Raw genomic sequence first — 27,992 nt, forward strand, 5'->3', positions numbered from 1 at the left:
TTCCTAAATCAATATTTGTTGCAAATCACCTGAACCTATTGTGTTAAGTTACTCATGTTAATTATATCCCATGTGTTTGTTAAACTTCTTAGGGTGCAGTCTTAAGCACACTTTTCTAGGGGTAAGCAATCCTGAACCCAGCGTAACTTACCTCTGAATAAATATGGATGAGATCAGCAGGTTATGCAGTGAGGTGCTTGCAGGTTGCACAGGAAGGCTGAGAGACATTCAGATCCTTCTGTGGCTCCCAACATTTTGTGATGGGCCATACTCACCATGTGGTGGAGTTGTATTCAATATTATTGTATATTTGAACAGCATAATACATTGTGACCAAAAATTTATATACTGCCAGTGATACGGCAGTGCCATATTCTTCCATGGATTTTTTTCCCTTTTCATACATTCATTAGTAACAATGAATGGATGACAACTGCAAACACATTATAAGGCAAGCTTGTCAGTTTCAAATATTTTGTTTTCTTTACTGAATACAAGTAAAATAAAAATGTTAAATTAAATTAAACTCTAGGGCATCACAAAAAATTCTGATGCAACCGAATTTCTTCTAATGCAAATTATCCTGTGCGAATTATCCTAATTTGCATAGGATCCCCCCTCCCAAAAAAAGTTCTGATTCAAAATATTCTGGAAAACACACATCACAGCATACGGCACATAGAAATGTCACTGTATATCAAATTGCTTTTGACTTGATTTAAAAATACATTGTGGTCATTGTATTCTAAGAAATTACATGCCATATTTAAATTCATGAGATGTAGACCTAACTGGTGTATCATTGCAACATACAACTTTGAAAGCTCTTCTCTCAAAACATAAAGATATGTTTATTATGCCAGGAATGTTACAAAGATGGAACTAAAATTGTAATTTTGCCACTCGCACGGTTGTCTCTTTCTCTCTTTTTGCATTTCTGCCTTCACCTTAACCCCTTAGCACAATGCGGTTGATACCCACATTATTTTATCTATTGCCATGTTCCAGGTTAACTTTTTAACTGTCAGGTTGAATGGCAAACCCATTCTGGGGGTGGCTCTGCAGTGCAGCAGATAACAAAATAGAAATTCCCTCTTCCTGGTGATGTAGGTAGCTTGGCACTTGGCCCTTGTTGCTGGAGACCCGAGTTTGAAAACTTTATGGCGTTCCTGTCTATATAGGAGAGTAAACAATTAGTATTAGTTTCATTTACAAGAAAACTATTAGATAGCCATCATTTTTATGCTAAGACAACTTTTTCTGGCTTAATTGGTGCTGATGTAGAAATCCCAGGCATGTGAAATAAAGTCTTGATTTTTGTTTCCCTGTAGGGAATGCATGAACTCCTAGCACCAATTGTCTTTATTCTGCATTGTGACCACCAAGCTTATCTACATGCAAGCGAAGCTGCACAACCAAGGTGGGTGCCTTGCATTTCTCCATACAAAACAAATTATTGGGGTATTGATCTCAAGCAGTATGTGGATCAACAAGCACCACATGCAGTTTGCAATGTGGCGACTGCTGCAAATGTAAATAGTCAAAAGCCATGTTTCAACAATGGCATGAGAACAGGTAAAAGACATATCAGTGCTACCCTTTAAAGAGAGGTCTGTTAACCTGTCTAGAGGCCTTTTAGTCCTCTGTATCCCCAAGGTAGGAAATTCTGTTGTTGAAAAAAGCCTACGTAGTAAGGAGACAAGAAAGAGCCCAGCTGGATCAGGCCAAAGGCCCATCTAGTCTTGCATCCTGTTTTGTTTTATTTATTTAGTTAACAAAATTAACAAAAAATCAATATACTGCTTGATTGTATAAACAACAACAGCTCTCTAAGCAAGTTACCCTCCCATCAGAGGATCATTACTGATATTAACAGCCATTTGTTCCGCAGGGTGAGAGGGGAAGATCTTCACATACAGCATAGGATATGCAAACTACTGTTGCACAAAATAACATATGGGTCGTTAGAATGTTTTATCATTGCAAGTTCTTCAGCATGCACAAGGGGCTGCAGCAAGAAGTAGGTTGGGACACTTTCCGGCGCATGTGGTGTTCCACACATAGTGTTTTGGATCCTGGCCAATGTATGCAGGAAGAAAATGTCAAGGTTTTTCAAAGTAACCGTGTTTTGTGCATATTACCGCCACTTATTTCCTTCTAGAGCTGTAGCCAGAGAAGAAAATGGATAAGAGGTGTCGTCGCTGATTAATTGCTGCTAAAATGTGATAAAAATAGATTCTATTAAAATAAATTACTGCTTTGATAATTGTGTATTTGACCAGTAACAATATTTTTTGTTTTCAGCGAACAGTGATAGATTGTGGAGTGATCAATTATTCTGGATCAAGCATATTCAAATAATACATTGTGGCACCCAGTAATTTGTTATTTGGAATAATTAGATGGTTACTTCATTGTAGTGCAGACAAGGCAGCTAATTTGTTTTTGATCTTTAGAGAGAGTAAGGACTTCATTTGTCTTCAGTGGAGTTACTTTTTTAATTACAAAGGCTAGTTGTACTTACTTGTAGTTCCTCTATAACTCAGCTTAAAATCTTCCAGAAATAAACTTTTACATGTTTTTGTTATTCTAAGCAGTGAGGAAATGAAAGCTCTTTTGAACCCTGAATACCTGGAGCACGATGCCTAGTAAGTTTCATGTTTCTGTTACATTTCCATTATATTTATATTATTATTATTATTGTTATTAATCATAGTACTTATCAAAAAACTTTTGTCTTTAGTGCTATGTTCATCCATCTTATGAAAACAGCAGAACACTGGTTTTCTACCTATGAGCACGACAGTCAAAAGGTACATGCTGATAAAAATAAAGTACTTTTTGAACTTGTAGAATATGATTATTAAATAACAGAGGTATAATAGGAAATAAGACAGGAGTTAACATTTCTAAAACATGCTGAAACAAAACATTTGAAGTGTTTTTTTCTGAGGTATCTTGTCTGAGAGCCTCCCCAAACCTTCAGCCCTCTTAGCAAATGTACTGGTGCAGGATCTCTTTAACTGTGGTTAAGTGATAAGAAGTGGACTGTACAATTCTGCCTACCTTCTTCTATTCATTAGATGGAATGTGTAATTGGATTTTATGGAACCTCCCCCACTTCATGGTCTTTGTTTTGGTGTATTTGGTGTATTTTGATATCAATCATCATAGAGTTAATTTATACACCGACCCACCAATGACATTCTGGTCTGGAATGTTTGGAAAAAATACCCCTCAGTTGCTGGAGATAATATGCTGGTAATATCTGCATTCCAACAATTGGATATTTGTCTGTTTTACCAATCACATTAAACAATAATTAAAAATAAACTATGATTTAACAAGAATAAGTGTAGGTGCATTCTGCTCATTACATGCCCAGTTTTCCCCCCCTCTCCTCTCTTTGCTGTGCTGGAAGGGGGCAGGAAGCAAAGACTGAATTTATGCTATGTGTGAACTTGTGTTTGTTTCCCCAAAATAAAGTATGATTGGTAAGCCAATTAAACATTGACTTTTGCTACTGGTTTATTTGGAGGGAAAAAACCATGATCACTGGTTCGAATGCAATGCTATGCCAGCCTCAGGTTTGTTTTCCTCCCAGCATATCAAAGACAGGAATGTCAGAGGAGCGAAGTGGGCCTCATACCTTTTCTCATTAAACCATAGTTTATTTTTAACAGTGGTTTCAGGTCACATACAAACTGGCCTTTACTAAAATTTTGCATTCCAATGTGCTCTTATAATATATTTCATTTTACATTTCACTTTGTTGTTGTTCTTTCATTAGGAGAAAGATGCAATGATGACACCTGTTCCGTTTGCTAGACCACAAGATCTAGGCCCATCAATTGCTATAGTAGCGAAAGTAAATCAGATTCAAGATTATTTGCTAAAGAAACACGATATCGAACTCTACATGCATTTGAACAGGCTAGAGATTGCTCCCCAGATTTATGGACTGTAAGTCTTTTTTCCATTTATTTTACTTAATGTGGTGGACGTGGAATTTAGTGGAGCTGATTTCTGAGTAATGTATAGTTATTGTGACATTAACCTACTCTAGAAAGTGTGACAACAGCGACCCCTTCTCATCCCAAGGCTAGACATTTTTCAGTTTAGGGAGGCGGTATGAACTTATCCAACTCCAATGCTTTTATGTCCACACTTTTGCAAGAGAGGATGGGAGAAAAACCAGAACAACTTGACCTCACTGATGTAGCCTCCTTGGTTCCACCCATGTGACCTTATGGGCCCTGCCTCCTTGACCTCCCTATCGGGTCCAGGGACTACTAGCTGCCACTTCAGAAACACTGCAGTAAAAACAGGAAAAGAAGCTAAATTGTTAATGCTTCAGCTTTTCTGTTTCATTATAGGAACCAGTGACGTTTGAACTGTGGCCAGTGACATTTTCAGTAATATGATAGTGGTAACACAGAATTAGGAGACCATAGTAGCTATAGGTGTTCAACAAGTTCTTGATATTTTCATATCTTTTTAAAATATAGTTTTGAATTAGGCAACATAGACTAGATTCTACAAAACTGGGGGAGATTTATTCATCTTAAGGAAACATTAGGATGTTCTTCTGTTACTTAGCAAAAAACATCTTCATACTGTGTAGGAAAGAAATTCTAGCATCAGCCAGCTGTGTTCTTTTGAAGCATATAAATTCACCTTGCTCATTGCCTATCCTCCGGCAAAGGACTACAGATGGCTACATTAACTAATAGATACTGTTCATATTCCAAATTTTGCAAATAAAGCACCCTAAAAAATATAAATGAACATAGATTACATCCCTTATGAATGCTTAATATCTAGTAATGTTTATCTTGTTTAGTATAAAACAATTATTTTTCTCACAAATATTGCTTTCATTGCATTATTTAAACTTTAAAATACTGTATTATAAATACTGTACATTTACTTGCTTTTTTGCATCCAGAGCATTTCATTAAGAATAAGGCACAAGAGCAAAATGTTACTCTTTTGGAAACCCAGGCTATACAGCATTGAATGAGATGCATCATGGACAATATTAGAACCTACCTTAATCAGACTTTACAGAAACTATGTACAAGCAAGAAACAAAAGTGCTTCAACGAGCACAAAAATGAATAGAGATGTACTGCAGTGGATGCAATTTGTGGCAGATTAAAAATGCTAAAATATAAAATGTGTAGTAGTTTAACACTACCACTGACAAACTGGCACAAGACAAATGCTTGGTTCCTCTGTAATGCCAAAGCATGTTTTCACTTTACGTGAATGAACTTTGACCAAACTTCAGGTCCTCATATGCTTCCTCCTCTATTCACATACTGCGATGACCTCCTCCCTTTCTTGCTTATAGCAAAATATAGTTTGCCTCTATGTCTGCATTATTACACTATGGTATTTGCTTGTCTTGCAAATCATGATTGTATACCACAGTTTGATGAGTGGTTTACAATTATTGCCGTCACATTTTGATAATGCATTAGTAATATGGAGGCAAACACATAAGAGGTCAGTGCTGAAGTAGGGGAAATGTAAAGGAGACATTCAGATCAATGTGGGAAGATGACATTGGGCATTGGGATGGATAGTGGTAATCTGTGGTCTAACTTATGCCTATTGGTTGCAAGTTACCATAAATAGCACAATGTGGGGGAAAAATAAAAGAAGAAATATCAAGTATGATTACTAAAGCAATTATTTCCCAACTAGAGCCTCATGTGCAGATTAGTGCACAGTCTATTGGAATCTGCTGTAGACTACCACTGTAACAAAATGTCATTTGGAATCTTAACTTGTGGAATAATTTACCAGTACTGTAGTACTGTCAAAACAGTTAGACTTATATCATAGTGATATGTCAGTTCCCACTATATTGGCAGTGAGAAAAATTACCTGGGTCTTTTCTCTTTCTAATAATTGTGTGCTAGTATTTGAAAAGTGCAAAGGGTATAAAACATCAGCATACTGTAATTATTTTTGTCTCTGGTGCTGTCAGACCCCCCCCCCAAACAAATAATTTCCAGTACTAAGTTGAGTGGTCTCCTTAATTTTGTTAGTGTTGTTGTTGTTTAGTCATTTAGTCGTGTCCAACTCTTTGTGACCCCATGGACCAGAGGACGCCAGGCAGTCCTGTCTTCCACTGCCTCCCACAGTTTGGTCAAACTCACTTTGGTAGCTTTGAGAACACTGTCCAACCATCTTGTCCTCTGTCGTCCCCTTCTCATTGTGCCCTCAATCTTTCCCAACATCAGGGTCTTTTCCAGGGAGTCTTCTGTTCTCATGAGCTGGCCAAAGTTAGTGTAGAGAGATACTATTATTTGGTTTGGTATAAAGAAAACTATTTACTACCCAACAGGATGGAAGAGGAAAGAGATGTTGTGAAATGGTTCATGCTTGTATATTCAATGGCAACGTAAGAGAAAGTTGTGAATCACAGGATAGGATATGGAATCAGAACAATTCTTAAGAGTTGGGAAGGACTCAAATGCAATGATGATCTAACTCACCTCACAGAGAACACCCAAAGCCATTTATGGTTGATGATTGAAATAGGTTTTTCCCTAATATACCAAATTTACATTTATGCTTTCCCTTAGTAGATGAGGTGAACACTTGTCATCAGCCTCTTTCTGTCATTCATCAAAATGCTTGAAAAATGTAGTTCCGTCCTTGACAAGTAATTCCTGAGGGTACAGCCAACATTCCTTCAGCTTGACTTAATATGGGATAAATGTTTATATTAATTTTCTCAAGTCTTTCACCATGCATCTTGAACTGTAGCACCCAGATCTGAGACTGCTATTCTAAGAGGTATGTAAACCAATGGTGCCAAGAAGAAAATTACTGCTTCTAGGGTCTTGGATGTGATGTGATTAATACAGCCCCCCCCCCCAAAAAATGGTCCACTTGTACTAATGCACCAAATTGTTGATTTGTATTCTGATCATACACAACCTCTGGATTTTTCTCTGCAAAATTGCATCCTGGGAAGCTGGAATTCCACGTTGTTAATGTTTATTTATTTATTTGATTTATTCACTGCTTGCTGCAGAAAAGTCTCTGACCGACTTACAAAGATTAAGAGCCAAAAGGGGCTAGCATAAATCAAAAACAGTAGCTTCCAATCAAACCATAAACAAGAAACACAGTTTAAAAAACAGCAAAAACTTACTAAATCATGGTGCTGAAACGTGTTTGATTAAGTGTCTTTGCTGAGCAATGGGAAATTGTTGCTTATTGACCCATCTTAGGTTATTCAGGCGTTGTTGTTTTTATGTATTGCTTATATGCCCAAATGGCTGTAGTCCTTCATGGTTTTTGTAATAACAGGGTGAGACAGGCATTCTCCAATCTGCACACTAAACTACAGTAGTACCTCAGGTTACAGACGTTTCAGGTTACAGACTCCGCTAACCCAGAAATAATGCTTCAGGTTAAGAACTTTGCTTCAGAATAATAACAGAAATTGTGCTCTGGCGGCGCAGAGGGAGGGCCCATTAGCTAAAGTGGTGCTTCAGGTTAAGAACAGTTTTAGGTTAAGAACGCACCTCCAGAATGAATTAAGTTCTTAACCCGAGGTACCACTGTAATCTGAATGAAGCCTCTCCTCCTCTTTACTTCCTTCCTTAATATATATACTAATGAGTTTCTGTGGTATTTGCCACTCAAGGTTAGATTTGACCAGATGTCTTTGTTGTCCCAAGTGCTGTCACAAAAACACAAGACTTCTAACATTGAGAAGGTTTTTGCTATCCCTTCCCTATCAAATCAACAAAAAATAGTTAACAAATGTAGTAGGTCGAATACAAAAGTGAAATGAAGTCATCCATTCATTATGTTACTGGCTTATAAAAGCTCAATGAATCACTTGTGTTGCCTCTATCCATTTAGGCTGGATTTAAATTAACAATGTTGACAGATGTGTGTCTCCTTATAAACTCCATATGCCTTGAAGACTGCTCTTGTTGCTATTACAATATAGTATGATAAAAATATAGTATGATGAAAAAAATAGTGCTATGCAAAGGGCATATTAAGGGAGAGAACACAAGTTTGTTTTTTTGTTTGTCTTCCTTCAACCAAGCACACTTATCCTAGGTAAATTGCCAGTCAGAAGGTCGGCAGTTTGAATCCCTGCAACGGCATGAGCTTCCGTTGCTCTGGCTCAGTTCCTGCCAACCTAGCAGTTCGAAAGCACACCAGTGCAAGTAGATAAATAGGTACTGCTGCAGGGGGAAGGTAAACGGTGTTTCCGTGCGCTCTGGTTTCCGTCACAGTCCTCTGTGCACTAGAAGCGGTTTAGTCATGCTGGCCACATGACCCGGAAAGCCGTCTGTGGACAAATGCCAGCTCCCTTGGCCTGAAAGTGAGATGAGCGCCACAACCCCATATTCTCCTTTGACTGGACTTAACTGTCCAGGGGTCCATTACCTATTACCTTTACTTATCCTAAAGAAAGGCATATACACATACATGGGACACTGGCCTGTGGAGATCAGTGCCACCAGCCCTTTCACTGCTACATCATTTACTTTGGCTGGCACCTGTATGGGAGTTCTGCCACTTATCATCAGGATAAGCGTAGGCATTCTTGCAGAACTACCAAGTAAGCAAAGGAACATGATCAACAGTGAGGGAATAGAAAAGAGAGTGAGATGGGATGGTTGGAAACAGGTTAGCAATAGCATAGTATCTGAGCCTCCTGTGCCATGCCAAGGTTTGTGTATACAAAGTCAAATTGAGAGGAAGAGTTTGGCTTTAGCCACCCACTTTACTTGAAAGAGCTAGTTGGGCCTTACGCTTGGCATAAGTGCAGCGATTCATCCTTTTTAAAAAACAATTATATCCCATTTTCCTGCTTCGGAAGCATTCAAAGCAGCCAACAAAAATAAATACCAAAATGCGCCTAAAAACAAATGAAATGTAATAAAAACAATTTTAAAAACAGATGAAGATAAAGCCAGTAGAACAAGCAAAGGGCATAATAGCTGTTGTGTCTGCAAATAAACGAAAAATATTTAGACACTGCCAGAAGGTAAGGAGAGAGGAGACAGGTGGACATCTCTGTGAAGAGGGTACAAAAGCCTGGGCACAACGGCTGAAAACGTCATTTCCCACAACCCTATGTGCGTACTTTAAGATGCTGAGGGTTTGCAGAGGAGAGCCTCAGTCAAAGGCCTTAATTTATCAAAAGATGTACATATATATCAGGGGCCCAAACTACCATATCTGCAATATTTGTAAAACCATCTTTTTACATGTCATTTTGCTCCTTTGTGTTTATAAAATGATCTGCTTATAAAAATGTATAGATGTCTTGCTTCCAGATGAAATAAAAGTCAATGAAAGGATTAGATCCTATAAAATGCTGACAGATTGAATATTCAGTGTAATTGTACAGTTATATGAGCTAACAATGATTAATGTCCTAGATTAAATGGTATTTAAATGTTAATTTCTCTGACCCTTAAATCTAATAAGTTATAGTGCAAAGTAATTATTGCAAGCCACTTTGTGCCTTGTACTGTTGCTAGCGCTTGTAGTACAAACACAAGGGCAGGTGTTGTACACAGTTAAAGGAGAAGTTTGAAGGGAGCTGTTAAGTGAATCAGTCTGTGCTGCTTTTCCCCATGCTATTGTATATTTTGAATGATTATTATTGCCGTATTTTTTCGTGTATAAGACGCCCCCATGTATAAGATGCCCCCTAGTCTTATACGTGGAAAAATACGGCATTTACTTCAAAAAGTGAAGGCAGTATTTTGAAACCAAAATGTTGCACTGTATCTGTGCTACAAAATAAACACATGAGAAGTATAAAGTATGCTCCTCAGTAGATCTCTAACCTGGCACTGCACATGTGCTCGATCTCACACAAACAGAACGCACGTAAATGGGGAGTTGCCGGTATTCTGTTTCCAGCAGTGTCTAGTCAGTCATTCTAGGAAGCTTGCAAATCCTATCCCCAGCAACTGGCATTCAAAGATACACTGCCTCTGCATATGGAGGTTCCGGTTAGCTGTCATAACTAATTGTTAGTAAAGCCAAGCAAACACACAAATTACTCAGAATATTTATATTGCCTTTATAGGTTGTTATAATTTAGTCACAGAATCTGTATATATTCTAAATTCTATCAGGTATTCTTCCTTTAGCCTTTTGTGCAGCGGAGGGCTCGTGTGTGTCAGATGAAAAGAGATAATGTAATTGATATTCTTGATCCACTTTAGCTTAAATATGGATTTAGACTTTGTTCAGTAATTTGCTTTCCTGCATATGGTGTCAAAAGTGATTGGTATATAAGTAGGATGAAAGATGGGTTGAGAAATGGGAAGTATCCATTTGAGTTCTATTCTCTTGCCACTTAATTATATGCTGAGATGTTAATGAATAGAACTGAGTAGCTGTGAGGATAGAATACAGATTTGTCATGTTACTCCTAGATGCAGGTGATGTGCCTTCAGTCTCAAGTGCTGAAAGTAACGTATAGTCGGAATAGATGTCTGGCAAGTAAACTTTCATAGCACCTCTTGTCAAAATGTCCTGGGGGTGAAAAGACTGCCAACTTTAACATTGCTAAGCACTGGAAATTAAAGTGAAAATCTGGGCTAGATGAAGACCTTTGGCCATGTGAGTTTTTATTATGAATATTCCAGAAATATATTCCAGGATATTTGGAAGACTGTTTTGCCACTCTTTGAATTGTTATCTTTGATGTGACTGCACAAGGTAGCATAGTAATCTCACAGTATTGATCACCACAAGAATGGATCCTTCTACTAAGCTACCCAGGATCGATGTTATATGACTGCTAGTGTGAAAAAAAGAAATTAAAAAACAGTTGTACATAAAAGGAGTTACATGAGATTTGTGGGTCATATTGCACAAAAAAGGCAAATAAGGCAATAAGTTCCTTAAAACATGCATCTTTAATCCAGTTATAATGGAATTGTTTGCCACAATCAGATAGTACTGTTTTGGAAGCAGAAGAAGAATCAAAGTTGCATGAAACTTAATTTTTACTTTGAGGACTGTTGTGATTCAGAAGATGTTTGTCACCAGCATATTAACATTTTCTTTTAGGAGCTTTGTGCATCACAGTGCACAGGGTGAAAGCTGGTCATAGCCTGCTAGAATGAATGTCTCTTCCATTCACACACAATGTTAATGCTAGGGAAGCATACTATAAAAGGATAATTCACAGTTTTGACCTCAGTTTTTTCCAAACCATAGCAGGAGTTAGAACTTTTAGGAACTTCACTCTTGCAGCTGTAGAATGATTTTAACAACAGATATAGATTCTTGCTATATCCTAAGACTGTTTTAAATAATGCCTCATGTAGCTATGCTTAGCTACTGATAAACAAGCAGTATGTTGGGTAACAAGTAGCTCAATCTAAGTGACTACTTTGGGCTAAGATGAGCAACAAGCCAATGTATAAGGATGCAGCCTTATATCCTTGCATGTGTATTTAGAAGAACTGCATATTGTTGGTCATTATAGGAAAACAGGATGCTGAACTAAATGGATCTCAGCAGAACTGTTGTTATAGGTAAGCAAGGTCCATTCATTCATTTCTTTTCCTCCAACCCAACCTAAAATGAAAATCAGTCTAGCTCTGTATTCAAAAAGGATATTCTGATAAATGTTTTTTTTCCCTACAAAGAATCAGAAGCAGTTGGGTGGATCTTTGCAGAATGAAGAAAACATATATATGTGTAATACAGGGTTGACACTATTTTGGCTTGTGCAAATATAAATGAAATAAAGTGGAAGGGTTGTTGGGATAATTATGGTATATGGCAATCCATTTAGCACCCTGGAAATAGGATCACTACAGCCCTTCAGGTTTAAACTTAAAAATAATACAGTGAAGATTTGTATGTGCAAACTGGTTACTTGTTTTTCCCCCCTCCATGTATGAGATTGTGTGGGTAAACTTCAATGTGATCTAGTCTGCTCACATAGGAGTAGAAAGAAGGCACGTTTTCAGGCATTTTCTTGGAAATGACTACTGGGTACTGTATATTGTTTAATGTTCATTCCAGTTCACACATTTCTCTTCACAATCCCATAAATCAGACTTACCCTAGAAATCACTTAAGAGTTTCACCACTATCATCTACAGGATGTAGATTTGCATCCACAATCACTTTATAAAGTGAAGATAGTCAAGAAAATCTTTCCTGAACATATTAGGACCAGTAAATCTCCTAGGAGAAATACTGCAAATTTGTAATTTAAGAGTAAGCTTTTCTAAACAGTAACTTTCTGTTTTAAATCTGAATTGCCTATTAAAAATGTTTGTTACTAAAGCATTGGTATTATGCAAATATGTTTAATCTTACTTAAATTTGCTTTTATACAGTAAATTATTATGATAATAATTTTTAACATTTATAGACTGAGAAACATATTCCAGTCCTTTTATAGAACTAGAAATGGAGATCTGTATGATTGTCGTCAGTTCATTTTTTTTGCAGCATGTATTGTTGGGTTTGAATAATCACATGTCAGTGTAAACAAAGAGCATATGTAATGGGGGGATCCTGCTCTGTGAAAGCAGTATCGTAAATTGTGCTACCATTTAGAATGGGTGAGTCACACAATGGTTTTCATTAATCTTGGGGGGGGGGCAAATTTCCCTTTTCCACATCTGTCAGGATAGAAACTTTAATGAGGAGCCTGCTTTAGTCAAACTGAGAGCTAAAGTATTTAAACCTTCAGTATCTGTTCTGCGCTAGAGTAAAACTTTCTTAAGACCAATACTGCACTGACTAGGAATCTCAGTACTGCTTAAGAGTATCTGCCGCCACATTCAAGAAGCAGAGCAATACAGAATTGTGTTTGCAACTGAGGGAAGGGATAACCTGATGGAAATATATTGTATGGAATGTAAGTTGTGTTTCCCAAGTGTTGGCAAACTTAAAACCATCTTTAAGGGTACACAGCTTTTGCCTGCAAATTAGTTTGGATCAGTTTGGGGGTAATTAGGGATATTTCCACACTAATTGACAGACAGCACGTGCTAACTGTACTTACTAATGACTCATGTTGGCTCTGTGTGTGTGTGTGTGTGTGTGTGTGTGTGTGTTGTTGTTGTTGTTGTTGTTGTTGTTGTTGCTTGAAAATAACAGCCCAACACTACTCAGTTATCCTAGAGTAAACTTACAGATTGCACAGTTGAGCTATGATCATGAGTGGCAGGGAGTGGATTATAAATCAACATCAAAAAATTATCTCAACAAAGATTGTGTATGGGAAGGATCTGTATCTATGGGAATCAGATGCAGATATGCCAAAAAAACTATGAAGAGGCTTAGCACAACCATCCCGACATTGGTACCACCTTCTGACATTTGTTATTGCCATGGTTATGTAGTGATGTGTGTAAGTGTGTTTCACTGACCTGCGGGATCACTCCAAGAAGAGAGAATCATTATGTAGGGCAACATTGGGCACTTGAGATATTTTGGACTACCACTCCCATCATGCCAGGCCCATTGACATAGTGGCTGGGAATTAAAGGAATTGTGTTCCAAAATATCCAGAGAGCACTAGGTCGAGGAAGACTGCTGCAGGATGTGACCCTCAACCCTCACTACATAAAAGAACCTGCTTACTGCCGGCAGGAAATCTTCACTAGACAACCCAGCTACATACTTGTATTAGTATGGTTAAAACAATATGTTAGAGAACTTAATTTGTTTTGCTAAAATATGCCCTCAGAAGCTTATTAATAAGAATAACTTGTTCTTTTCTAAAAAGATACCTTACAACACATTCAGGTGACAGTGGAATATGATCAGGGTGCCAGCAGGCATAAGACCAGTTTTTCAGGTCTGCGCAACCGTGTTGCCTATTCAGTGTGCTTAATGTACAGGGTCATTATAAATATAAACTGCAGTATGTTCTGGTGAGGCCTCCTGCAATCACTGTTGAGAAGTCACATCTTTCATATCCGAAAAACAAGTGTGTGTCATCCTTTGCTAAACATTTGAGGTGTGCTTTTATATACCTTTTGTGCCAGTGGTGAGCTTCTAAATGGTGCTTCAGAATTATGTTATTCAGCCTTGCCTGTGACATCACCAAGCAGCTGTGTTGCATTATACTTAAAATAGCATTAAACCTTTACATTTTAAATGAATATTTTTCTTTGCAGTGATCTAGAATGCATAATAAGCATCTGTGGGCTATGCAATTAATGTCACTTGTGAGGAAGGACCTTCATGATGCACAAGGGCTTCAGCACTCTTAAATTATGATTCCTTTACTGCACTCATGGGATAAATTCTATATCCCCCAGATGCTTATTATGTATCTTCTATGTCCCTTAATTCCTATTAGCTGGATTAGCAGTTGTTGTGATGTTGAGGTTTATGGTAATTTAACTGGGATTGTTCTTACAGATCAATAAATAAACTTTGCAAAACTTAACTCTGTATTATATCTTTCAGCTTTGATGCGTACAATGTGCTAATAATTTAACAGTATGTACGAAAATATTTACTTACATGAGCTTGAGACGTTACTATGGAAATACAGGCAGGCCCATCAGTATAACTGATTGATTGAAAGATGCAGAGAAACTTACTTAATACAAACAGTTAAAATACCATATTGTAATGAAAAGGAATAATTTGTTAAAATTACTGTTATTGCTCCCAGTGGTAAAGATTCTTACTATATTATGTGTACAACCCATGCATTAAACAAAAAAAAATGATGGTTCTAAAGCTATTTTAAAAACACGAGTTGAAGTGAGTATTTGTTTCTACTAGTTATCTTTTCCCTTAATTTTCAAATGTTTTGAATTCTACCTGCAATGATATTGCTTTCTATGATAGCAGAGTAGATGCCAGCTGGGGGGAAAAAATCTTGAAGAATTACCGTATATACCCGAGTATAAGCCGACCCGAATATAAACCGAGGCACCTAATTTTCCTACAAAAATCTGGGAAAGCTTATTGACTCGAGTATAAGCCGGTTCACCTTTGCCGCTGTGGAGGAGGAGGAGGAACGAGCAGCCCGAAAGCAACCCTTTGGGCTGCTCCTTCCTCTTCTTCCTTTGCCAAGTTTGCATTTATGCGAGCAGTTCAGGAATGGAACAAGCTGCCTGGGGAGAGTAAAGAACCGCCGTTCTTGTACACTTCTTAAGGAATGGTTGACTGGGGAGAGCGGGTGGCGGCCCGAGTGGAGAGAAAGGGCTTCTTTCTCGCCACCCCCACCACCCGCCTCACTCGAGTATAAGCCGAGGGCAGCTTTTTCAGCACAAAAAATGTGCTGAAAAACTAGGCTTATACTCAAGTATATATGGTATATGAAATCCTCTTTGTATAGCCTATTCTGGCAAATTAAGTCAATTCTGCACTCATTCTCTCAAGTAAGTAAGCAGGCCGCACTGAATTCAGTGCAGCTTACTACTGTATAGACATGTACAGAATTGCACCATGAAGCCAATGCAGCCATTTCATAGAAGTGTTTCCTGGGCTCATCCTTATACAGTTAATAAAGTTTTCCTATTGACATCATAGGGGGTTTGGTTCCACCTGGTGGATGTAGGCAGGCGAAGAACTTCCTGGGAAGTAATCTGCTCCCATTCAGTTTTTGTTCTTGCCTCCCAGTGATCCAGTCACATCGCCCTTTGTTACCACACTTTTCTCCATCTTTAGGATTGTTTATTCTGCTTCTCCTTTAAACTATGTATTTTTTACTTTTCTCCTGTACCTGTTGCTTTTGTACTCTTCTTTCCATATAATCTTCCCTTCTCGAAAGAAACACACTACCTCCCACCCTTTGCTATTTTAACCACATCCTTTCCTAATTCCTTTTCTCCCCCTAAAACAAGAAAAAAGACCCCAAAAATCATTCTCAGGGGGTTGCTGCCATGGCAACTTTGAAGCCACCCAGAGTTGCTGGGGAACTCAGCCAGATGGATGGGGTACAAATAATGTTTGTTTGTTTGTTTGTTTGTTTGTTTGTTTGCTTGCTTGCTTGCTTGCTTGCTTGCTTGCTTGCTTGCTCCTGGACATGCACCTTGACCCCAAAGTGTTGGGATTTCGGCCCAATCAGGGAAGAAGACTGTCACTGTGGCCTTTCCACATCCTCATGGCTCTGTTATCCTGGTCACATGGAAAATGTAGATTCTAGATTGCGAGCTAGACAGGTACAACACACTGAAGCAGGCCCAGCTGAGACCTAGGGACCTGCCACTTCTTCTTGAAGGTTGTGTATGGCTGTTCCAACACAGTCACCCCTCTAGCCGCTTATCAAACAAAGATGTTTCAGACCAGTCTCTACCAGTGACACTGGCTCCACAGCAGTCCACAAGGCCACCGAAAAGACAAAGCAGCCTAGCAGCAGGACGAGGCCAGGAGAGCTCACCTCCTTGGAGGACAGGTAAGGTCATAGCCACCTCTCCCTCCTAACTCAGAGTGCAGTGACTGACTCAGGCATGAAATCTCTTCCAATACCCTGTGGATGGCCAGTAAAATCCATATTCCAATTGTCAGTCAAACAGGATGTTTGCTTCGGCATTGCAAGGCCAGCTGCGAAACAACCTCAACCAGCAAGTGATTGAAGGGTCGGCACATCAAATATGAAGAAAAAAAATTGCTTGTGCATTGTAGACCCAGCTCAACTACAGCCCACCCACTCTGCTGAGGACAAATTATGGGCTTTGAAGATAATCCAGCTTCCTCTTCATTGTCTCCTCAAACCAGGGACCCAGGCCTTTACCACAACCATTCCTTGCACAATATCAGTGGGCTTCCAACTCACAAAGGACATACACAAACCCTGCTTGGATGCATATTATTGGACGTGGGCAGATCCCCCACTCCCCTCCTTGCCTAATCCTTGCTGCTTGTTTCAGCCTAGAACAGGATCCTGTCGTCGTCTCTGCCTAATCCTTTCACATTACAATCTACCAATACTGGGGAACCTGACCTCTCTTGGGTAATATCCTCCATAGGGTCTGACCTCTTTGCCTTTCAGGGTGTGAAAGAAAGGGAATGGAATGGTAATTCTGTGGTGGACCAACAGCTATATCATTGCTTATTTCAAGACGCTCATAATATGCCACACCTTTGTCGCTCAGAAGCAGCACTAGACCTTAATGCTAAGTCATCTGAACCTACCCCTGCTCCTTCCAAGGGGGCAGTGGTGTTTCCTGAGACCCAACTTTCTAAATTTGTACCAGTACCAGGCTTATTCAAGAGACTCACTGAAACAGGATGGGATACTCCCACACAATACAAAAAGTTGGTCCAACTAGCCAACAATCATTAAATCCTGGATATTGAGATCATTGACCTCTTGAAGAGCACATTGCAAACCTGAATCAGGATCCTGACTGTGTCTACAAGACACTAAAAATATCCAGGTCAGCGGCATTTGTGGCAGATGCCACCTTGGACTTCACCAAATTCACAGTGTGCTCAATGGCAGCACGTGTGGTAACTTGCAGGTCGCAGTGACTTAAACATTGGGAAGCAGACAAAACATACAAGATCAGATTCTCCACAGCATGCTTTGTAGGTGGAAACTGTTTGGTGAAAAGGCCCTGGAGCACCTCTGTAGATGAAGGTCTTGGTCACTCATCAAGCTGTGAGGTGCTACTCTACATGTTATACATCTTACCAGCGAATTAGTTTTTTGGGAACTACCACTCAGATGGCAGGCACCACAACTACAAGTCTAAGCCATCCTGGAACAAGCACCGCCACTCTCCCAGATGATGACAGGGAAACAAGTTTGGGTCCTCCAAACCTCACCCACTCGGTACACCAGTAAATGGAAACAATGACACAAGTATCAGACAGGTGTGGGTAGGCTCCAGACATTCATCAATGCCTGGCAAGATACAACTGCAAACCACTGAGTTCTCAACGTTATATCACAGGGCTACAGGATCATCACCAGTGTCAATTGCCCCAGAGAACATTGCATTGTGTGGGATTGCATACAATACCTTCTCAACATGGAAGCCAGGTACTTCCAGTAGAGTTCTGCTTTGACATCCACTCTATATTCTTCATCATGCCAAACAAGAACCAACACTTCTGGTCCTGGATTTCAAATAACTCAATTAACAGGTGGTCTTTAAAAAAGGATTCAAGATGAATTCCCTTTATTCAGCCAAGAAATCCCTCCACACCAAAGACTTACATCCATAAACATACAGGATGTATACCTCCTCATTCTTTTCCACCCAAGCTGCCACAAATACCTCCAGTTTGCCATAGGACCCCACCATTTCCAATATAAAGCCGTCTCCTTCAGATGGGCCTCCTCTCCCTACTCTTTTCACAAAGATAATGGTTGCCTTGGTGGCCCAAGTAACATCACAGCTTTGCATGGCCATGAAATAGTGAATCGGAGATACCCCTTGCTGGATGCTAATAAAGCAATGAAGAGGGGAAACTCCTCTTTGGAAATATTAAATCTACCTGTTAACTATTGAATCACAACATTGATTTATTTAAAAGTAATTTATAGGCACATATATTTGCTGGCAAACTTATGGTAGCCTTGAAATCTGATTTGATTTGTTTAATCTCACTGTAAACATGTGATACAGTGACAATAAAGTATTTCTAATCTCGTTTTGTTTTGTTTTGTTTTTTACTTCAGGTTCTAAAAATAAAAGTAAGTGTTATTGAAGAGGAGAATACTTTGACATAGCCGAATTATGCCTTTTTAGATGCAGGTTCATGACAGATTTCTCTTTTTCCCCCTTTCCTTTTAGCTGGCTCTTGCTTTGTTTTCACATTGCTACAAGAGATGAGATCCTATATAATTTCTAGATTATGCCCTATAGAAATATAAATGAATTTATATGATCTTGTTGTGGCTCTAAATATGCAAACACCGCCATTTTTTAAAAAAAGTATGAAAAATGGAAAGCAAATTGAGAGAGAAAATAATACAAAATTAAATATTTTGGTATCAAGGCTAATGAAATGGTGAAGTAACAAATGGGCTGCATGTAATTAATTTGGCACTTCCTTTTAACTGCAAATGGTTCATTTTATACACATCTGCAAGACAGTGTTTTTTTCTTATTTGATCTTTTAGTAACCTACTACAGTACATAAATACACATTTCTGCCTGCTTAGTATTTTTTCAGATGATGATTGTAGAATCTCTCATCTGAGCTGCTTAGAGAGGGTTTTTGATATTGTAATTTTTTACAGGACAAATTTGAACTTAGGCCATTATAGCACCATGGATCTTCCACCTGAAACTCTGCCCACAATTCTGACAATCACTTTGAAAATCCATCCAATTATATTGCTTCCAGGCAGTTTCCTAGGTAACAGCCATACAGTTTGAGGAACAGGGGCTATCCACATCAGAAGAAACAAAAACAAATGGCAGTATTCCCAGTTTTCCAATACGTTTTAATTGTAAATTGTTACTGAATGTTGTTTTAAAACCATGCATTTAATGTACTATAAAATATAGCATAGGTATTTATGATATTGCCAATCCTTTTGATGCTAACACAGGCTTTTAGATTCTTTTTCGTCTCTGAATGTAATGGTTCAAATCTCTGCCCTTTTCTTCTCAGTGATAGCATAGTATGCATTATACAACATATGTATAATATGTGTAAACACATTAGATATGTTACAGGGGACCATCAGACCCAATTTGGTTTCTTCTAGTGTTCAAAGCCATGAGCACTGCTAATATGCAAGCTTGCCATTAAGCTCCCACTGCAAGAAAATGAATGAAACATCAATGTATAAAACGGAGTAGAGCTTTCAAATGGATATTATAGAATTGTAGAGTTGGAAGGGATTATGAGGGTCATTTAGTCCAACACCCACAACCTTGAGATTAAGAGCTTCATGCTCTACCAACTGAGCCAACAGGGAGCCAACATGGCTAAGAAGGCCGGAAGTTGTGTATAGAAGGATTTACGGAAACTGTTCCGCCAGAGGCTTTGAGGGAACATGAAGTAGAGCGGAAAGCTACAAAGAAGTATGCTAGGCATGGAGACTTACTGAAAGAGCCCAGAGGCTGAATGTGCAGCAACCCCAGGAGCACTGCTGGATATGTGCAGCACACATGAGCAATCTATAAAGTATTCTTGGATGTACTGGTCCTGAAGCTTAAGCTGGTGTCTGAGCCTGGAAGCCAAGGAAGATGTTCCTAGATGTTTTGGTGTCCCAAATGTGGGTGGTAGCTTTCTGGGTATGTGGCATTATCAGTTCATATTTACATTAGCTAAGAATCTATGACACGTCAAGATTATTTCCCTTGGTTATAATGCACTTAGGTCCTAACTGCTACTGTAAAAACACTATTCTCATGCCCCACGAAGACGCTAGGGCAAACAGGCAGGTGTGTTTCTTCATAGTCTGTAAAAAGGTAGTTAAGACTGCACTATAATGAGCAATCCTCCTCACCCATTGACAGTTTGTCATTCATAAGATGATACGAGTTGCCAGTGTCAAAGAATATGAAATTAATGTCAACTAGCATCTGTGACATGGCTTTCCTCTAATGTGTGAGCAAGCTTCCTAGCAGAGCCAATATATATAGCATGTTGACTTTTCATAAAGGCCCATTTAGCAAATACTGTTTTGCAATAATTAATTGCACAACTGCATAGTAAGCATAAATGCCAATCCTTTAAGTAGAGGTTACCTACCTAAACATTTCAGGCCCCCTGTATAATGCAAACCCACATTTGTATTCACAACTAAAGCTTTTTGTTTATTTTTAAAGAAGCACTAAGTATTTTACAGGTAGTTTCCAGAACCTTGCTCTGTTGTACAATGAGCAAAAGGTGCAGCTGAGTGGCACCATGCACAAAATGGTTTACCATTGAAAATACTGTGTTCCTACCTTATTTGCTTTTATTTCTGTTTCACTGTCTGTAAAGGCTATACTGCTAGAAATGATTACTTAAACTAGTAGGCTTAATTATAGTTAGGTATCAGAACAGATTACTCAAATGCCAAAAAGTCTTTGTTCGTTCTATATACAGTATATTCTTGTACATTCAATTCTGCTGCTTTTCTTTTCTAGGGAAATAAAAAGTCTGTAGAATTACCATTGATTATATTTTTAAGTAACTTGCATTATTGGCAGCAAGAGTGGTCAAATCAGTTCCTGTTTCAAGTCCATGCCACTTCTGCGTGTTTTTATTCATAATTCTGTTTTGTTCTGTTTTCATATTAATCTGAATTTTTTAGCAGAAAATCACACACACACACACAGTATGTTAATGTCTAATTTTTAAATAGTTTAATATTTTAATGTATGTTTTCTCTCGAAATATGTGCATTTTGGTACATTTCAAACTGTTAAGAATTACATGGCAACAGTTGGGAAAGTGTGAAATCCTGCAAATGGCTATGTTCCAAAACTTGCATTCATTTGACAGGTGTAGATCAGGTCATTTTGTGTAGGAATGTGCAAAGATCAGTTTCCTCAAACATTCCAAATTGGAAAAACCAGTCAATAAAACCCTGTCTACGTGCATGGTTCCCTTCCATGTACATCAGCAACTCTTTTGGATCAAGAGCTATGTATGACTTTTGTAACTATTCAGAGCAAGCTGACATTTGTAAGACTGATTTTTCTCACGGGCTTTTGGCTAACACACTGTGCCCAGGGTAAGCTACATTTTACTACACCGTTTAACACTCATGTTCATACACTGCAAAGGTCAACAGGTTTTTTTTCCTAGTGCATGATTATCATCACAGACAAACCATGTGATGATTATGGGAAGGACAGAGAGAAGAAGCTATATATATTGGCTCAAAGAATACAGCCTACTTTGTTGAGTAAGGGGTGTATTTGTGTGTATCCCACCTCGTGAATAATACAAGGAAATTCTGTTATCACGTGACTGAAAAGCAGCCAGTTGGACTCTGGTAATACAAGATTGAAATCCACGCACAGTTAAGTTAGTCTCGGTCTTTTTCATGTGCATCAGGAATGATATACGGGATTCCTATTCACTGAATTCATTCATGTGTGCTAAATTCACAAATTTACAGATTTAGTTTTCAAAGAGGAAATAATGATCCAATGGCTGGGTAGCAGAATAGCAAAAATACTCAGTCAAACTGGTTTCTGTGAGTTTTTTTTCATTGCCCCCCCTCCTATTTTCTCCAGTTGTAAAAATTGCAGTGATTACACATCATAAAGCCTATCTGTAATAAAACGCATCAGCTGGCCAAGGTTTTCATCGCTCACTCAATAATCCATTAATACAGCAATGCTGCCCAGGCATCTTTATAATACCAACTCGGAGGTAATTTTAATCAGCTAGACCAGCTGGTATTTAACAGCAGCTGCTGGAGACGCCACAAATATACTCAATAGCTGACATCTTTATTTGCAGTTTTTCAAGGGGAGAAGAGATCCCCCTACGGTTACTTAGATTAAGGTTTTATGAAAAATTGTTGGGTATATTAAGGTTACCTCACTGAGCTTAGGAAGGGTTAATGCGAACAATAAAAATGGTGGAAGTTATGTATAGATGCTTTTTTTTTTACAGAAATTGATTTTTTTAACACAGCTTTGTTTGAAGGTGCAAACCATTTCCTGCTACATTTGTATTAATAATAGATTTCAAAAGAAGCACAAATATATATATAGAAAAGCTACATCTTTCTCAGTTACTGAATCTTTTTCTGGTTCACAGTATAAGCATGTAATAAATAGTATTCTTGCTAGTGAAAAATATGTCATTTTAATATGTTTTGCCCTTTTGACTACGATATACCTCTTTTTCAATCTTATAGCTTATCTTAGTTTTGTGCAGAGGCTGACTGAAAATATAGGCAACATTTTCTTTATTATTTTTTCAACATTTTCTTATATTTTAGTCTAGATATAAATTTCACATTGTGCACTCTGCAGCTGTAAACTCTGCATGCCATTTCGCATTGGGGTGTGTGGGTAGCGGAGGGACAAGCAGAGGCAACATGAAGTTAACAGTCACAAACACATAAATAAAATTTTAATTATACTTGGGGGAGCTTGGCTTACAAAGCTCACAAATCCATAATGGAGCTTGCTGGTAATAAAGGCCTGATCTGTTTGTTAAATTCCACTGTGCCTAGCCTAACTTGTACCTCATCCTTCCTTCATGAGTTTTCTTATTGAGTGCTGGTTGCAAAACGGACTGATTAAGTCTAGCGCAGAGTGCTTTCCCAGTGTTAGAAATAGAAGTTGTGTTTCTCTATGAGGAAAACAGGATAATTCTGCTAGTTAGGAAAAGCAAGGTATCTAAGCAAACTTTTGGAAGTATCAGTTTCACCCTAGGTGCTACATCAAATGAATTCTTAGATTTAGTGCAGATCTTATGTGGGTAAAGTCTTTTTATCTTTGAATTCATTTCTGTTTGCATATCTGCAGATTTCTGATAATATCCATTCCCCAGTGAGAGCGTAGTAGTATCCCAGGATTAATTTAAACTGGCTTTTACATACCTTGATGACAGACTGTACTATTAGTAATAAAAGAGGCATTTCTGATAACTGACAACTATATAGCTACTCCATGTATGTCATTCAGTGGTGGAAATAATTTTTGAACTGATACTGTATAATCAAACCAATACATGTATAAAAATTATCAATATTTGTGTTAAATCTAGTAAATGTGTGGGAATTTTCACTGTGTGAATGCTGTCACAAACCAGAAAATGTATCATTGTCTAGGATGATATACTTAATACTGAATCCAGTTGAAGAATGGACTACCAAGATTGCAGTTTGACTATTTTAAAAAAATGCTTAGCAAGCATATTTTTTGTTATTTGCAGTGATAGGCTGTTTAAGTTTGTATAGAGTGTTTGACAACAGACAGTTTGATATATTGCTAGGCACAGCGGTAGGTTGGACTTGAGTGGTATTAGCTCTCAGTGTTTTGATTAATGGTAATTGTTGCGATGAAAATGCATGTTTTATGTACAACTCATAGTTCTGAAAAACAGAAGCCAACTTACAAGATCTGTAATTACTATTCAGAGTTAGCATATAAAAAGATCATTGAGAACATACAGATAAGACACAGTAGGATATTTTGTATGTGTGATTATTTGGTATTGTGTTATATTTCTATGCTTAAAAAAAAAATGAGTGTGGGGATCTTGTTTTACTATCATTTAAATGTCAAGGTGAGCATATGTATTGTGAATTTTGGAATTGCAAAATACACCAGCGTAGTTCCACTGAATGATGACATTTTACCTTGAATCAACAAGTAAAAAACTCAAACTTGAGAATTCTGAATTAGTTCAAAGGAAGGTCAAAATATATTTTATATATAAGGTGCCTTTAAACACCCTCATTTGCTTCATGCCATTCATGCTAATTTTGTAATGTTGTTCTTCAGAATAGTCTTTATTTTAAACATTTCATTGTTCTTTTCACATGACTTAAATAGCACCATATTCATTGTTTTTATGTTTAAAAAGACACAGCAATAGTGTAGGATTTCAGTACATAATAGTCTCAACAAGATATCAAACTCATATTAATATGCTTTCTATAGACTGTGACACTGCAATCTTGTATGTGGACTAATCAGATATCATTGAAGTCACTGAGATTAGTCAGCAATGCAATATTTGAGCCAGCATCCTTTGTTCATCTTTACTTTGTGTAGATGGTATCAAATATTAATTTAAAATACAGCTCCTCTCGTGATTTATTTATAGAGCTTTTCTAAATTTCTTAATATAAAAAACTAAGCATTATACAAAAGTAACATAAAATCCGCAACATCTTACCGTAAAAACAGTAAAACAGCATTATAAAAACAGGAACAGGTAAAAACAGGTGACTATGTTGTATTTGACAGAGAGATCATCAATAATTTATCTCACTTTCGGATGCATAAAGCAGCTAACAAAAAATATACATTTAGACTACTGTAAGCCCATCTTTACAAGATGAACCCTTCACCTTGCAATCCTAAACTTGTTGACTCAGAAGTAAGTCCTACTGGATACAATGAGGGTTACTCCCAAATAAATGTGCCTAGGATTGCAGCATTAGCCTTCACATTTTACCCTTTTGTGATCCATTATAGAATTCAAAGTATTCTTCTGCACCTGAAATTTGTAGTCACGTGCAAGTTACCAGAATAATTCCCCAGACTGATACATTAAAAAAAACCACAATAATACCAAAATTATAGAAAAGCAACTTGATTTCTAACCGTAGTGCCAAAGTTTGTAGTCTGCAACGAGACATCTAAAGGGAAAAAAGAATTAATCCATGTTGGTAACAGCAGGATATGAGACTCATTATTAGAGCTTGCCTAAAAATATTAACACACAATTCGTGGTCTATTATATATTTGTGTGGGAGATAAAACCTGCAAGGCATGAAATTGTAGTGTTACAAAATAATTATTTCAAAGAGTAAATGATCTCATTTCAGACTGAAACTAGCTTGGAACACTGTGTTAGTTGTCAGGTGGTTTATCTCTCAGCAAAATACAAATTAATAAATGCATCTTCGATATACACCTAAATCTATGAACTGAAAATAAATCACCCTCCCACCAAACTTTCATTGCAGCTAGCAACCATGTGTCATTGTGGCATCTTTTATTGAAAGGAACTTTATTTAAGTAGCATAAACTTGTTGGATGGGCTTCAATTAAATGATGATTTGTTAATGCAAATGTGTAGCGAATGACTGGTAGTACATCTGTCTCTTCATCCATAGGCCATTACTGCAGAGCATTAGCACATGATTGTAAAAAACTGGAAATCATTATATGCAGGTAGTACATATTCAATCAATTCTGACCTTATGTCTCCGATGAAATAAAAAAAAACCCCTAAGTAATGTAAATTATATTTAATTTGTAGCTGGGGTGGGGGGAAAGTAGAATCTTGGAATATTTGTGATTCAAGCTGTTATTTGATGTGAGGTGACTGCAATTTGGATATGACTGTCATTGGTGTCTCCAATGGGAACCATTAATCCTCTGTTACTCCTCCTACATGCTCTTCCAATCCAAATAGTGATGTTTTGGTTTACATTAGCAAAAAATATTGTCCCTTTTCTTTTAACATGCAAAGTGTTTTAACCTGAATGAGAGTGCAGGGTAAGGGCAGTATAATTGTGACCAGCATTAGTTAGTTAAACAGGCATTGACAATTAATACCCCCCAAAAATCATACAATTAGCTTCAGCTCCATAAGTATCTAATGAGCCATTTGTCAGTCTTTTGGTGAAATAAACTACTCTATCTTAATTCTCCACTCTTGCAGCAAATAAATAGAAATTATGAAACACCCGGGCACCAATAAAATATAATTTATTTCATAGGGCATGACAGAACTCTTTACATCTCTAAAATGAACATGTTATTTACAAACGACTTGTGATACTAATATATAAAAAAGGATTTTAGCGTTAACTGCTTTCGTTAGGCGGTAGATATTTTTTCCTGATTTGTTTAATCATTTAAATGTGTAATTACTCCTAAAGGCATGAGAGCTAAAATGACTATTCCTGACGTGATTAACTCATAAAGTCACAATGAACCTCACAAGAGAACCCGGGAAATGCCAGGGATCAGCATTCTGCAGCTGAAGGCATTAAGAAATTTCTGGAAAGGACAAAGTAATTATTTTCATTATGGAACATTTCTCAGCTTGCTATTTCTTTCTGGCCTCTTTAGTCTTATCGACATGAAAATCATAAGCCAAATAGGAAGGAGAGGCAACAGTTCTCTTCCTCAAAAGTCAGCCACAAAGAAGAAATGTGAGAACAAGTCTCAAGGGCTCTAGAAGGTGCAGGCAAAAGCCTTTCCTTTCTGCGGTTTTGTAGAAGGACAGTTCCAAGGCTCTGAACCAGTGTCGGTTTCAGTTTTTGGCCCAGGAAGCACTGGGGAAGCTACTGTCTAAGTGTTCCATTTTTTACAGCAGGAAAATTCAATCTCCCTAAAAAATAATCCAGCCAGAACTGAGAATGTTTTTCCTTATTAGAGCTAAGCTAAGAAAAGATCCTGTGGGGCCCAGGTGGCGCTGTGGGTTAAACCACAGAGTCTAGGGCTTGCTGATCACAAGGTTGGCGTTTCGAATCCCTGCCACAGGGTGAGCTCCCATTGCTCGGTCTCAACTCCTGCCCACCTAGTAGTTCGAAAGCACGTCAAAGTGCAAGTAGATAAATAGGGACCGCTCCAGCGGGAAGGTAAACGGCATTTCTGTGCGCTGCTCTGGTTCTCCAGAAGCGGCTTAGTCATGCTGGCCACATGACCCGGAAGCTGTCTGCGGACAAACGCCGGCTCCCTCGGCCTATAGAACGAGATGAGCGCCGCAACCCCAGAGTCGGATACGACTGGACCTGATGGTCAGGGGCCCCTTTACCTTTACCTTTAAGAAAAGATCCTGCAGCATTTAATACTAATTACATCAATGCAGGGTAAGGGAGACTTGTTGTTCAAGCCTAGCACATTAAGTTTGATGGCTTTCCCAAAGAAATCTGTCTTTACCAAAAGGAAGATACTTCCTGCCTGTCAAAGGTGAATCATACTACTATGATTCAGTCTCAAGTCCTTGGAGGCAGCAGTCACGATGTCCTAGTGCAGGCAAACTCGGCCCTCCAGATGTTTTGGGACTGCAACTCCCATCATCCCTAGCTAACAGGACCAGTGGTCAGGGATGACGGGAGTTGTAGTCCCAAAACATCTGGAGGGCTGAGTTTGCCTATGCCTGTCCTAGTGGCTTCCTCATGTGCTGTGAAGGCAGCTATTCTAGGAATGCAGGCTTCATCCAAGTTTCATACACTCTTCCAGACTGTCATGGGTACTTCTGAGATCACACACTGCTCTTTGTACACTGTTACACAATGGTAGGGCTCTAACCCTATCACAACAGCCTAAATTCACAATTGGGCTTCCTCTCTGGAGCACAAATTATTACCCCCCCCCCTGCCCGCCCAAGGTGCCCTCCACAATTAGCAAGTATCTAGCTGACTAGAATGGGTGTCT

The 27,992-nt window shown here is 38.3% G+C and overlaps 1 protein-coding gene across 11 annotated transcripts in view; it reads left to right on the forward strand.

The window, feature by feature from the left end:
- The window catches only part of TBC1D5 (TBC1 domain family member 5), a 289,347-nt gene that overhangs the window by 151,709 nt on the left and 109,646 nt on the right, over window positions 1-27,992 (forward strand). For 9 of the 11 annotated variants that reach the window (XR_004427683.1, XM_033166096.1, XM_033166095.1 and 6 more), the window contains exons 10-13: window positions 1,332-1,420; window positions 2,595-2,648; window positions 2,744-2,813; window positions 3,791-3,963. Coding sequence is in view for 10 of the 11 variants with exons in the window: in XM_033166096.1 (XP_033021987.1) it covers window positions 1,332-1,420; window positions 2,595-2,648; window positions 2,744-2,813; window positions 3,791-3,963 (386 nt within the window). In the remaining variant the exon portion in view is untranslated. The remainder of the gene's footprint in view (window positions 1-1,331; window positions 1,421-2,594; window positions 2,649-2,743; window positions 2,814-3,790; window positions 3,964-27,992) is intronic. The other 2 variants (XM_033166092.1, XM_033166094.1) reach the window with 1 other exon arrangement.

This window comes from Lacerta agilis, chromosome 12, assembly GCF_009819535.1.
Source record: "Lacerta agilis isolate rLacAgi1 chromosome 12, rLacAgi1.pri, whole genome shotgun sequence".
Classification (NCBI taxonomy): domain Eukaryota; kingdom Metazoa; phylum Chordata; class Lepidosauria; order Squamata; family Lacertidae; genus Lacerta; species Lacerta agilis.